This window comes from Aphelocoma coerulescens, chromosome 6 (assembly GCF_041296385.1).
Source record: "Aphelocoma coerulescens isolate FSJ_1873_10779 chromosome 6, UR_Acoe_1.0, whole genome shotgun sequence".
Taxonomy (NCBI): domain Eukaryota; kingdom Metazoa; phylum Chordata; class Aves; order Passeriformes; family Corvidae; genus Aphelocoma; species Aphelocoma coerulescens.
The window spans coordinates 30628493-30642226 of record NC_091020.1 but is presented as its reverse complement, the minus strand read 5'-3'; the positions used below and the strand labels follow the sequence as shown (position 1 = coordinate 30642226).

Here is a 13734-nt window from a genome sequence, read left to right as displayed (position 1 = left end):
TCTTTAATGTCAGAGTTTTACTCTGTGCCCAGGATCGCTCCCTGAGAGCAGCAGGGAGAGCAGCAGCTGGGGCGCAGCCTCTGCTCACAGGACCTGTTCCTCACCGCACCGACCTGGCCAGGAGATAGAAAAGACGGAGAAAAAGACAAAAAAAAAAAAAAAAAATCCTCTCTCGCTAAAGAAAACAGATATTTTTGCCGAGGAAAGCCCCTCTCAGCAGAGCGCGGCTGCTGCGGACCAGTTTCACCATCACGAGCCAGTCCGCACTTCAGTTTCTAACCAGGGAAGGGGCTGGGTTTGTCCTTGGGGGTTTTGGTTGGTTGGTTGGTTCTGTTTTGGGGGGTTTTAGGTATTTATTTACAGCAAGTGCGCCTCTGCGGCTTATTTTTAGAGGTCTATTTAGCAGCCAGAGAATACATGAAGAAAATGCGCCTATGGCCGCAGGAATGCGCGGCGCGGCCGCGGGGGTTCAGCAGCTAAAAACAAGGCGGTGTGGGGGGAAACCATCGGTTTCCGAGAAATTTGGGGGTGAAGGGGAAAAGATATTGCTTAAAAATTTAGGGCATATTGATAAATCTTTATTGACAAAATATTGACAATGACATACTTCTTGGAAGTATATAGTGTGTTAGAATTCTAACAAATTAAACACAAAACACAAAAATATTTACATTCTGGTATAGGAGACATGAAGGAAACATTTGTCACTTTTTTTTTTTTTTTTTTAGTAGCTCTATGATCTCGGAATATTATAAGGTCAGTGTTTGAAAATTGACCCAATGAAAATGGCCATTAGGAAAAAAAAAAAAAAATCAATCCGTGATTTTCAGTCCCTTTTCTCTGGATCCTCCCAGCCTAGAAGGTGTCCCCACCGCCAAAACTGGTCGCTGGGTTTGCACTTTGTTAATCTTAAAAAAAAGTAATCATCATCCGCTTTTGCAATGGGGATACAGTTGGGGGGGGGAGATAATTTCATTTGATTTTTTTTTTTTTGCAGCAAAAGTTATGACCAACCCCAACCTCCCCCGCCCCCCCCCCCCCGCCTTTCCCTCCCGTCCCTCCCCTCCCCACCGTGTTTGTCCATCCGGAAGGAACACTATGCTTTGTTACTGCTACTTCATTTAGCTTTCACAAACACTTTGACGCCAGAAGTTATCATAAAATGTTTACAGACTGCACATTTCTCGTAAAATAAAATTAAAAAGCACACAGAACCTGTCTTAAAGGGAAAAAAATTACAATTCATTTCTGTCTTTAGGAACCGGAATAATTTTTTTCCGATTTTTTTTTCCTTTTTTTTTCTTTTTTTTTTTTTTTCCCCAGACGGCTTTACACATGCAATTCAAGTTTCTGAAACAGGTGTGGGTTTTGGCTGCTTATGGAAATTTCGCTTTCAAAGACGGAAAAAACTGTGAAGTGCAAAATGTCCTGTAAGGTGTTAATTTTTCTGGTTTGGTTGGGGGCTTTTTTTTGCTTCTATTTTTTTTTTCTTTTAAAGATTTTTTTCTATATATTTTAAATTTTTTTGACGTTATGATTTTAAAAGTGGACTGCGATAAACGGAATACCTGTCAATCACCTCGTCCCGGTGTTTTGGCTTTGATTGACAGATCCCCTTTGCCAGAGCGGTGCCGGCAGTGCCACAGTTCGGACCCCTCGCTGGCTGGCCCTCGCTCGCTCCCAGCTCCCTCCCAGGCGAATCGCGTTTTGATGAAGATCTCCGTGTCCTTCCTCGCACCGCCACGCTGGGGGGGTGGGGGTGGGGGGGGATGGTGAGCCTTTAACACTTTCGGTTGGTGGGGTGCTGGCTTTGAAAAGTCCAAAAGTGCCAGGTTTTAATCGTCCGACGTGACGTCGATTTCCTCTGGGCTGGCTTGTTTGGTGGCGATTCTCCACCGGTTAATGTGATGAGTCCCTTTTTTCTTCTGTTGTGAGTCTGAACCTTCTTCTTCCAACTTTTGCCGCTTAAACTTTGTCCGTCTGTTCTGAAACCATACTTTTACCTGCGGGAGGAAAGGCACCGGGCATTAGTCCGACCGCCGGCTGCCCTGGACCTGCGGAGGTGCTCCGCGCCCCGCTTGCTCCGTGTGCCAGTGGCACCGTGCCCCGCCCGCTGTGTGCTCTGTCCGTAGCCTGTCCCCACCGCTCCGTGCCCTGCTGTCACCGCTGGCCAGCCTGGCGGGGAGCGACCAGAGCCGGGGCCCCGCTGCCACCCAACCGGCTGCGGGAAAGGCACGGTCAAGCTGCCCCACGCCCCCCGAGCACTTCCAGAGCACCCACGCGTGCAGGAGCGGGCAGCACCGCCGGGGGGATGCGCGGTGCGCGCACCTGGAGCTCCCGCGGACGTGTAGCCCCGAGTAGTGCCCAGGTAGCCCACACGGGGAGCACGCAGCGTGGTGCTCGCCCCTGGGCTGTCACCTCGACGGCCCCGCCGCCCGGAGAGGCTCCGGCTCCTCGCTCCTGGCCAGGTGTCCCACGGCCTCCAGCCCCGGGAGAGCCACCGGGGCTGCGGCGGGGAGGCTGGGCCGGCTGCGGGGCTCCCACCTGCCCGGCAAGGCAAAGCAAAGCAAAGCAAAGACAGGGCCTCGTCCGTTCTAACGGGGCGGGAGGATGGGGCTGGGGGGGAGGCACGGGATTTTTTCCTCTTAGAAAAGTGAATAAAATGTACGAAAAAGCCCCGAATAGAAAAACGTTCACGGATCCCCGCAGCATCTCCCTGGGACGCTCCGTCCAGGAGCGATCGCAGTGTGGTGAGATCTGTAAGTGGCATCGTAAATATCCCCTGACTTTGTTCAGCGCCGCGTACATCTGACTGAACCATCCAGCAGCTGACTTCAGTGCTTTAATTACAGATAATATTGATCTGGGAGCTATCTCCAGGGCTGGCCACACTCCTTGTAGCGTCCAAAGGTAAACTTTTTTTTTTTTTTAAAGCAGTTTAAACTCTGGTTCTGTCTGAAAGTGCCTGATAAAGGCCTCAGCAAGGGGGGGAAAGGGAATTGGAGCATTTTAATAAGCTGGTTTAACCCGCTTCGCTGCCTCTTCAGAACAGAGACCTGACTGGCCGGACACACATCTCCGCTGCATTTTCATATTCTCCAAAAGTCCCCCATTAAAAAGCTGAGCGGGGAACAAGGGGTGAGTTTAATTTGCTTTTAGTTTGCTAATTGAAGGGGAGGACGGTTCATTTCTGCACGTTGATCTCCCAAAAGGGAGCTCATTTGTAGGGGACTGGGGGTTTGACATCCGGACAAAAGACCCCAACCAGCTTCGGAATCAAGCAGCACAAAGACCACCTTAAATACAGCTTTCCAGTAGAAATAAGCCTGTGACCGGTCCCTTGTTCGGGGAACCTCATAAAAGTGGCGATCCCTTTTTATTGTTTTGTTAGGGAGACATTTTAAAACAAAAGCCCCAACCTCTTTATTGCTTCCCCCACGAAAAGGAGTTAAGAAAAAAAAAAAAGTGTTACAACTTAATCCGCCCAGAGAACGCTGTGTTTACTGGGAACTTTGAACTAGGCTGCGGCTGGGTATTTTGGCTTTTTTTTTTTTTTTTTTTTTTTTTTTTTTTTTTTTTTTTTAGTACAGTGCCACATACTGTAGCAGAGACAATCCCCATCTGGAACCCTCTCTCTCCACGAGTTTCCTGGAAGGGCACAAAACAAAAGCCCGACACAACAACAACAACAACGACAACCACCAATCCTCCAAACTCCAGCCTTTCTTCCGGCGGGGAGAAAACCGCGAGAAAAACGCCCTCGCAGCGGCCCCGCCGGCCGTGGGTCCCCGGCCGTCGGGGGGAGCCTGCGCCCGCCCCCGCCGCAGCTCTTGGCCCGTTCCGCGCCGCCCCACGGGTGCCCAGCCCCGGTACCTGCCGAGACCCTCGGGCCGGCACGACCGTGGCAGAAACATCGCCGATCGTCCCGCCAGAGAGACCGAAACAGCCTCCGGTGCGGTTCTGGCCCGCAGCCAGTCGGAGAGGGGGGAAAGGGGAGTGGAAGGGGGGAAGGGGGGATCCCTTATTGATAATTTCTCTGCTTTTATTTTTCATCTTTCTGCCCTCCTGAACCGGCTCCTCACATCCCCTCTGCCGGCTAGAAACGAGGGAAAATTCATCCAAGAAACTGTGTTTCTGCTGTAGGGTCCAAACGAGGGCTTCTTCCCCTTGCCCCCGCATCTGTTTTGGTGGCTTTTCCCCTAACATCGAACTCCTTCTTGAGGGTCAGACCAGTCCCGCAGCAGAACGACCGGACCCGCAGACCGCAGCTGTCGCCGCTGCCTCCCCGCTCGGGCCGGAGCTCCAGCCGGGGCTGCCCGAGGGACCCGAAATCGCGCCCCGAGCGCTGCGGCTCCCCACGCCCGGCCGAGGCACCGCGACCCCCGGAATGAGCGGTGAAATCACGAAGGGAAAGGGATTTTACAACGCTCAGGCGAGGGAAGATGCCTCTCTCCACTCCACCGGTTCGGGACTGGAGGCCTAAGCACCACTAGAATTTGCCCTTATGATTGCCCGAATCTCGGCCCGGCCGGGTGGGTTTTCCAAAGGAGATGCCGGTACTTTCGCTTTCCCAACTGCCCGTTCCCTGCTTCCCCCTTACCTGAGTTTCCGTGAGGCTGAGGCTGTGTGCCAGCTGTTTTCTCTCCGCTCCTACTACATAATGGTTCTTCTCAAAGGCATGTTCCAGTCTCAGTAATTGGGATGGGGAGAAAGCTGTACGGATCCGTTTGGGTTTCCTGGCCAGTGCATTGTGCAATAGGAAGCTCTCCGGGCTGGTTTCATTCCCTGGGAAAGAGGGTAAAACGGAGATTAGTAAAATACCTTCCCCAAACGCACTCGACAGGACTTTTTAATGCAAGAATTTTTGTCTCCCACCATTACCCTCAACTATAGTTTCTTTTTTATTTTTCAGAGCTTTTTTTGTATTGAGTTTTCCTTTGACAAATAGGTAGAGGGGAAGAATAAATACATAGGAGGGGAGGAGAGGACTGAGAGAAATTAAAATGCTGAAACACAACCTGGGGAGCACTACAGAAAAGAGAAAAGGAAAAGAATTGGCCAGAGCCCGGCTGCGGTGTCTGCGGCTACATCTCACGGCTGCCCCCCTTCCCCTCGACCACCGGAGCCTCACGTCTTTCCCTATTTGTTTGTTATTTCCATCTTCCCGTCGCGGCCAGCTGGGAGCGGCTCTCGGGGCGCCCCGGCCGAGCCTCGCGAGTCTCCCTGGCCGCCCACCGGCCTCCGGGAGCCGCCCGCCTGCTCCCCCGGCCTGTCTCGGCTTCCCTCGCCCAAAACTTCGGCCGGAGCCTTTCTCCCGCCGCTTCCCTTCGTTCTGCCTGTGTGCCCCCTGCAACAGGGCTCCCACCGCCGCCGTTCCCGGCCCACTGACCCTCCCCGCTGCCTCGGCGCCGCCGGGAACCGGCGTGGAAATAAAGAACCAAACTCCGAGGAGGCCACAGAGCGGCCATCCCATCCTATCCCATTCCGTCCCATCCTGCATCGGAGCGGGGGCGGGAGAGGGGGGTGGTGAGCCGGGGCTTTTCGGTGGGCATTTCCCTCCGGGGTGCCCCTGCGCCGCTTCTCCGGGCTGGTCCTTCCGAGGTGGAAAAGGCACCGAGGGGCTCTCTCTGTAAGTGCTTTAAAAATCGTTGGAGGAGGAGGGTGTGTTTGAAATCAGGCTGTGTCTCAACACCAGGACATTTCCGCCTTTCATCTACCCCTCGTTACCAATCGCCTGGTGACTGCGACAAATAATTTGGTGAGCGAAACCTGTAATTTTATTCTGAAAGGGTAATAATCCGTTTTGTGTCTCAGACCGCCTGGCTTCGGAGAGAGTGGCTCCTTTCCCAACCCGGCTGCAGCGGCCCGGCTGTGGAAGGCCGGGGAAAATGCAGCATGCAGGTGGTTTGTTTTCGTTCCGAATTAATAAATAAAAATACAAGGGGAAAAAAAAGAGCCAGATGGATCCCTGCGAGTGGAGGCTGATTTTGTTTGTTTGTTGGTTTGCCTATAATTAAAGTGGCAGAAGCCGGACCCATTACGGGAGAGATCGGTTCACCCTTCGGAGAAGACGCTGCAGGTTACAAAGGGTTAAACAAGGGGGATTTTATTGATTGTCCGCCATTGGATTCGGTTATTTCCCTTCAGCTGGTTATTAATCGCTTGGCATTTGGAGCCCCTCGTTGACTGCACGGTCGGGATCGCCCTCCGTGCCCCTTCCCCAGCTGTCCTCCACAACCCCATCTCCCCGCGCTCCTCCGGCGCTGGGATTAATTCCCCGCACACACTCCCCTCCTCCTTTTTCTGGGGTTCGCTTCATTTCTTCCCCTCTAGCAAGGGCAGCGGCCGGACTTGGGGCGGCAGCGAGGGCTTCCTGCGGCCCCGCAGCTCGGCCCCGGCAGCCCGGCGGGCACCGCCGCCTTCCCGGGGGAACCACAGCCTCACCACCTCTCTCTCCATTCCCCGCTCTGCGGGGCCGCTTCCTTCGGGGGCTCCTCTCTAGCTCTTAACACGCCGGAACAAAAAATATCCACCTTTTCGCCTGCTTTCAATGGGGGCAGAAAGCTGACGAAGTCCCAGGCGGCCTTGCCTTCCCGGGCTTGCCCTCGTCTTCCCGGGAAACCAAAACAAACCGGGAAAAGCAGCAAAACAAAACCAAGCCCAAGACCCTCCGCTCTGACAGCTCTCCCAAGTTTGGCTGAGGGGGAGACAGGGACAAAAGACCCCGGGCCCAGCCGAGCCGAGCCCTCGGCTCCGGGCAGGGGCCACCCGACCACCCGCCGTCCCCCAACATCCGCACCGCGGAGACCGGCCGGGGCCCGCCGGAGGATGCAGGGCTGGATCGGAAGGAGAAGAAAAGTTGCACGTACCTTGGAACCTGTGGCCCAGATACCGGTAGCGGTGTATTAGCCACGGGTAGAAGGTGGAGGGGTCCCTTTGCTGCGAGGCGAAGAGCGGGTGCGTGGAGTGCGAAGCAGGCAGCGGGTGGGCGGCCAGGGCGTGAGGAGGGGGCACGGGATGGACCGGCACGGCCGGGTTAGGCGGGTGGGAGACGGCTTCTGCAAAGACCAAGTCCGGGTTGGAGTAGACCCCCCTGCCAGTGGAGTGGAAGCCGTTGAGAAAAGGGTTCATCGGGCTGGAATTGGCATAGCTGAGCGCCGCCGGCCGGATAGGATCCTCGGAGCGAGACGCGGGCAAGGGGCTGTCTTTGGCCACCAGCGACTCGATGGTGAAACACCGCTTGGGTGTGGGCTGAAACATGCTGCCGCGACGAGAGTCCCCGACCCAATCTCTGCCCGTCTCTCTCTGGTGCGCGGGAGACGATCCGGGGAAGTTTGCAGCAGGGAGTGACTTGAGGAGGGATAGATACACACATAAATAGACAGGGGCTGGAGGAAAAGGAGGCAGCGGCAGCCAGCGGTACCCAAAAGGGAGACACACACACGCACCACGCACACACTCACACAAAAAAAAGTTGCTGGGAGAAGTTTCCCTCCTGCAAGGAAAAGGCGGTCGCGCCCCCCCCTCCCCCCCTAAGTCCAAAGACAATCCATGGATGTGATCGGCCCCTTCACAAGTTGTGCAAACGATTTGTTAGTTCATGAGCCTAATTAGTGCTGGGATCACATAAACAGCTTCCTCTGAAGCCTGGTAAATGGCTTGATGATTGGTCGCTATTACTCGCCTTGAGGTTGAAGGGGGAGACTCTTTAAAGTGCGTCAGAGGGGAGGCGAGCGCCGGGCAGCGCCATCGGGAGGGATGGAGCCGCGGATCGGAGTGCGGCGGGAGCGCGCCCGTCAGCGCGGGGGGAGCGCGGCGCCCCGCGCAGCCGCCCCCGCCCCGCCGCCGCCCCCGCGCCCGGCCCCGCTCGGCTCCGCGCCCCTCCGCAGCCGCGCTGCCCTCCCTCCCCTGCCGCCGCTCGGCGACCAAGGTAGGCGGACGGGGGCCGGGGAGGGGGGGCTCAGCGGGACAGGAGATGGGGGGCCCTGCATCTCTTCTGGTGGGGGCCAGGGGGGAGTTGGGCTGCTCCGCCAGCGCGACACCCCTCTCCCTGCCACCTCTCGGGTACTCTCAGCCCGGCGAGGTTACCTTGATCGGCCCCGGGGCGTCAGGGAGAGATGCCCCGCTTGGGAAAGATTTCGTCCCGGTGAGAGAACGGGTCGTCCTCTTCCTCCGAACTTATTTATTTCCCCTTGGCTCCTCCGCACTGCCCGCACCGCGCGGTGCGGAACACAAAGCGCAGGGCAGCATCGTGCAGAGCTGGGACACGCCGGGCTCTCGCAGACGGGACGAGGGATCAAGTCTCCGGTTCCAGCCTTGTCCGTATTTTCGCGTTTACCTTTGGGTCCGGAGATGATTTTAGGGCTGAGTTCTCCTCCTCCCATTGGCTGGAGCTGCAGAATAATTATGATCACATCCTAATACTCTTGGCTGGTGCTTACTGTTTATTGGTAGTTAAGGATCTATTATCTATTCATCAGCCTCCCATTTTTGCCAATTACATTCTTCTAAAGTGAAGTACCAGCAGGTATTTTGCACATTTACAATTAATGATAAAAAAATCTGGCATACTTTAAATCTATTACGCCGCTGTGTAATTTATCTTAAAGATGCGGAATTGCTAATGTAAATTAATGTTTCTGTTGAACCAAGGGATGGGGGGGAGTCTTAAAACCAGTCTAGCGTTTCTTTCCTTCGTTCCCAGACCTTGTTTTCTATTTTCTTTTCACTTTATACACTAAAAACCCGTTACTTCGCTGCATTAAATTATGCTAAAAAACAAATCGCTGTCTAAATGGTTGTTTCCAGTAAAGGGCGAGGTGAATTCTATTCTCCTTCCCCACTCTCTGCTAAAAGCATCTGTTCCCAGCTTGCCGATATTTTTAACACAATACCAAATCGAGCGGCTAAATATAAGTGACAAAACAGTGTTGGGCACGCAAAGATGCGGCTGTTCTTGCGCCTTTGTCTGAGGCCGTGTTTCCCTTTGTGTACCTCGCGCTGTGTGCACTTTGTGGAGGGAGAAGTTCACTTTCTGTAGGAAATGTAAATCTGATCTCCAGGCGTGGGGCGGCTGCACGTATAGACATCCACAGCCACACGTGCGTGCGAGCGCAGAGCAAAGTGAGGGACAGCTTTTCGCGGCATAACTCAAGTCTTTGGGCAGATTTTGCTGCGAGGTGCCATTCTCCCAGGTCTCACACATTTGGGGAAACCTTTCCTGCCCGAAGACACCGGAGTGCAGGGTTCTGGCCCCGCTGAGCTTAGAGTGCCGAGCAAGGGAGAGAAGGATTTTCCTTCAGCCCCACTCGTGTCCCTCGTGAGTCGCTAGTATCTGAACTTTCTGAGACCCCTCACGCCTTCTCCGTACAACTTTTTTCCCCTCAACCGGCCGTCATTATGCCTCTTCTCGAAAAGGTCTGGGGTTACAGACACGAGCAAGGATGAGAAAGTGCCCTAAATACGGCGGGTGTTTGATGTGCTGGTTTCGACTGGGGCCTTGGTTCCAGAGCATTGAAAATGGAAAAAAAAAAAAAAAAAAAAAAAAAAAGGGGGAAAAAAAAGGAAGAGAAAAAAAAAAGAGAGAAACTTCTCCTTCTCCTCGGAGGAACTGTGTTTTGAATCAGCGTATTTACACTTCTCCTGGACTGAAGAATGAATCTGAATTGGAAAAACTTCAACTCCTTTTTTTTTTCCTTTTTTTTTTTTTTTTTCTTTCCAGACATCCTGACATAATCGCGGGGCTCCTTTGAAAACTGCATCGAGTAATTTAGCACTTGGGGAGGGAGGAATTATATCCGTTTGAAAAGAAACCTCACATACGCAGAACCTCCAAAACGACCGATAAATTTCCCTCAACTTTCTTTACCGCCGGGGAAATATCCTCTAGCCTAAAATCCCTCTCCGAAGGGGAGTCCCGTTGTTTTGGAGCAGAACGGAGGAGGTTATGCTTGCAGCGGGGAGCTCTCCACGGCCAAGTCCGATTTTTTTCGGGAAAAGCAGGTGATCTCGGCCGCAGCACCCTGGAGGTCGGAGCCCTGCTCGCTCTCTGTGCTCTGTACATACGTACACATGTCTGTGTGTATGGTGTGTGTGTGTGCGGGGATACATCCAGGCGGAGGAACCGCAAGCAGAGCCTGGAGAACACAAGCTTTCCCTGGGTTTTGTCAGAGATAAAACAGGCCGGGGACAGTGAGAACAAAAACCAAGAGGACTCGGGATGGGATTTCCCAGAATTTGCCTCTTCTCCCTAAATTTTTGTATCATTCTCGCACGCGTCGCCGTGGCCATTTCTCGTGGGCGCCTCCCGCGCAGCCCCCGGCCTCTGCTGGCCCGGCCACGATCGCTGAGGTCCAGCCCGGCCTGTCCCGGGAACACCTCCCGAAGCCACTCTCTTGAACTTTTCCTTCCCAAGGTCTTGACAGGCTGCTCTCGCTGTCCCCTTGGCGTCTACATGGAGAAAATCTGGCAGGGGCTCCCTTCCCAGCAATCCCCGATCTGCTCCGAGCGCACCGAGAGGCAGCCTCTCTCGGAGGGAGGGGTGCGCTACATTCGCAGTCAAATTACATGGCTGGCCTCAAAGGCACTAGCTCCGGATTTCCAAACTAATACTCATCTTTTAAAAGACGAGCCAAGAAGAAAGTGCGAGGAAGGTCTCAGATGCGGGGACCTCGGGGTAAGACGGTTGTTCATGGGCTAAACCAGGCTGAATTTTCTCGGGTATGGGGGTGGCGGTGAAGGAAGTTTCAGCCTCCCCTTAACTTTCTTTTCCAGGCGGGATCCGTCTCCCTCTTTTCCCTCCTGTCCCAGAGATTCATGCTCACAGCAGGGAGGAGAGGTGACCTAGGCAGGTCGTGTCTGGCGTGGGGTTGAGTGAGTTAAAGGAGAGGATGAATTTAATTATTTTCTGAACGTCCTAGATCCTACTCAGTATGTCTGAGCCTCCTGCGAGTTCCTCGCAAAAGCGCAGTGCTCGGCGGGAATGACGGGCCGGGCCGAGCCGAGCCGGGCGCCCAGGACCTTGGCCGGGCTGCGGGGCTCCGGGGGAGCCGGTCGAGCAGGTGCATTCCGTCCGCAGCCGCCCCCGAGCAGCCGGAGCCACGCGTGGACAGGGCCTCTCTCCCCACTCACCCTGGGCTCCCGGGTGGGACGGACACACGGGATGCTTCCCACGGACCTCCCCGTCGAGGAGAACAGCCCTGAATACCTCACCCCTCTATTTCGGTTCTGCACAGCGGGGCCGGCGCTGAAGCCGCCGGGATCCCGTTTCAGCGGCAGAGGACCGGGATCGGGACTAGGACCAGGAGAAGGCCTTGCCACCCGGATTCCTCTCACCGACCCGGGAGCAGCGATGGGCCAGGGTCGCTTTAGTTTTTGTCTTTTCGACTCTAATTCAGGGCCCCGTCCCCTCTCGCTCTCGAACCAGCGCCATTTGCGCGCTGCACAGCCCGGCCCCGCCGTGGTTCCGCGCAGCTGTTTTTGTCCCGGGGGTGTCGGACTCGCGGTTCCAGTACAACGCCGGTAACACGGGACATCCGTAACCCCCATCTTTACACGCGAAGCCCTAACACGCAGCCCTCCGCGCCAGACCTTTTAAACGTCAACACGTGCGGGGGAAGCGGGAGGAAATACCCGCAGCTGCGTGCGGGCGCGGTGAGCAGCGCGGTACCGAGAGTGCGTGTGGTCAGGCCGGGCCGGGCCGGGCCGGGCCGCTGGGCCGCTGGGAGCATCCCCGCACGCCGCTCCCGCCGCTCCCTCGGCGCTGCAGTCCCGGTCCCCGCCCGCTGCGCGGGGCGCGGGGGCGGCGGCCGCGGGCGCGGGGCCGGGCGCGCATCCGCGGGGCGGCAGCGCCCCCTGCCGGCCGCCGCGCAGCTCCCGCCCGCCCGCGGCCCCGCCGCCGGCACCGCACCCCGGGCGGGCCCGGCCGCTCCCGAGCTCCTCGATCCCGTCAGAAAGCCGCCAGGAGCACTGAGGACGCTTAATGTGTCTATTAATAAAAGTAATCGAGCCCTAAAGGGCTTTTACTTTTTTTTAACTTTTTTTTTTTTCCTTGAGAAATCTCCACGCGTGTGTATTCACACACATCCACGCACACGCACTCCAAACTCTCCCCGCGGAGTTGGCGGAGCGCTTGATTTGAACTACCCACCGAGGGACCAGCATGTCCGAAATCTGTCCCTCCGGGGTAGCCTCCTCAACAGCTGGATCCAAACACTGCATCCAGCCCTTGAACTTACTTTGGCACTTCGATCAAAACCTTGGCTTGTGCCACACCGTGTACTGAGACTTCTCGTGCGTGATCGGATATAGGCAAAAGGGCTTTGAAAAGGCGCCTGTCTTTCCTGCCCGCGTGGCCGGTTGACCTGCGGCTCTATCCCGAAGGAATAGCTCCTGTGGGGACTCCCGTGGGCTCGGAAAGGCTGGCTTGTCAGCGGTGCGGTACCGCACGCCGGTGAGTTACAGCCAGTTTCCAGCTGTTGGGTGCTGAATTCACGGCAGATACACGGGCTTTGCCTGCCACCGGCTACCTGGGCAAGCCCTAAATTGTGGGTTTCTGAGCGCCCGTGTCAACCACGGGGGTTCTTCCTTGATGAAAGTTCGTCAGACTCATTAAAAAAAAAAGTTAAAAGAAGAGCTAAAAGCAGAGGCAGAGTTGCAGGCCAGCTAGGGGCTGCAGGTGTCCACGCTCCGGCCATCCCATGGGAAACCGCTCGTCTCGCATGGGAACGAAAAGGTGTCTGAGCCTCCACTGATGTGGAGGTTGCGTGGGAAGAACATGCGGGAGATGCTCTTCCACCTGGTGCTTGTTTTTCTTAGTGGAATACGATGCGCACCGAAACAGAAACTCCTTGTCCACGAAACAAACCCCCGCTCTGCACCTGGGCGGGACCTTCACTGCCCTGAGCGGGACGGGGGGGACACGGGGGGACCCCGCGGGTGCGCAGCACTCGCTGCCCTGCGCGGTGTGGCGCGGGGCTGCCTTGAATCCCCGGCTCCCGTGTTCTCGTTCCCCATCCCATCTCAGAGCACAGTTAGGGTTCCCCATCTGTGCCGTACTTTTCTTCTGCAGGCGCGGGGCTCCGTCCTGCCCGGGGGTCCCGCAGGTCCCACACCGGGGCCACGCAGGTCCCACACCGCTGGCCCAGCATCGGCCAGGAGCGGCCGAGGGGAGGCAGAGACACTTCGCGGCGGGAGAGATCCCGCCCGAGGAGGGGGCTGTAGTTAAAAACTTTCCTAAACTTTCCTCCGGACTGAGCTCACCGCGGTCCGTACGGGGATGGGGAAGAGGGGAGAAGCACACTAAATCATGTCTTCAAAAGCAAAAGCTTTGTTTCTAAGGAAAACCAGAAAATTCCACTATAATTTACCACGAGTTCTGCTCGGCACTTTTTGGTACTACTGAGATACTTTTAGTTTCTCGTTCAGACATCAAATTTTGTGATTTATTCCACTGTTCATAGAGAGCCCGATCCCGCGGATCCGACTAAATTTGCTTTGTATTTCACGAAGAGTTTTCTGGGCAACGGGGAGAAGGTCATCGCTATTTTCCAGAGCCTCCTCACCTGGGTTGGGGCGAGCCTGGAAGAACTTAGCTCTACTGGAGCTCAGCTCTCTCTCCTCCCTTTGCTCCTTGGTCGGATCGGGTTTTTTTGGTGTTTTTTTTTGGGGGGGGGGTTTCTTTGGGTGTTTTGGTTTTGTTTTTGTTTTTTTTTTTTTTTTGTGTGTGTGTGTGTG

At 55.5% G+C, this 13734-nt stretch overlaps 2 protein-coding genes across 2 annotated transcripts; one reads left to right on the top strand and one right to left on the bottom strand.

The window, feature by feature from the left end:
• Positions 1 to 1062: 1062 nt before the first annotated feature.
• EMX2 (empty spiracles homeobox 2) lies at positions 1063 to 8806 on the bottom strand. Its single transcript, XM_069020124.1, is given in 5 exon segments — positions 1063 to 2003; positions 4601 to 4785; positions 6870 to 7350; positions 8089 to 8135; positions 8138 to 8806. Coding segments are annotated over 5 exon segments (1128 nt in total). The 5' UTR covers positions 8385 to 8806; the 3' UTR covers positions 1063 to 1835.
• LOC138112148 (uncharacterized) lies at positions 2312 to 4675 on the top strand. Its single transcript, XM_069018821.1, has 3 exons — positions 2312 to 2551; positions 3586 to 3952; positions 4101 to 4675. Exons 1-3 carry the CDS (start codon positions 2312 to 2314, stop codon positions 4481 to 4483), a joined length of 990 nt encoding a protein of 329 aa, XP_068874922.1. The 3' UTR covers positions 4484 to 4675.
• Positions 8807 to 13734: the final 4928 nt, after the last annotated feature.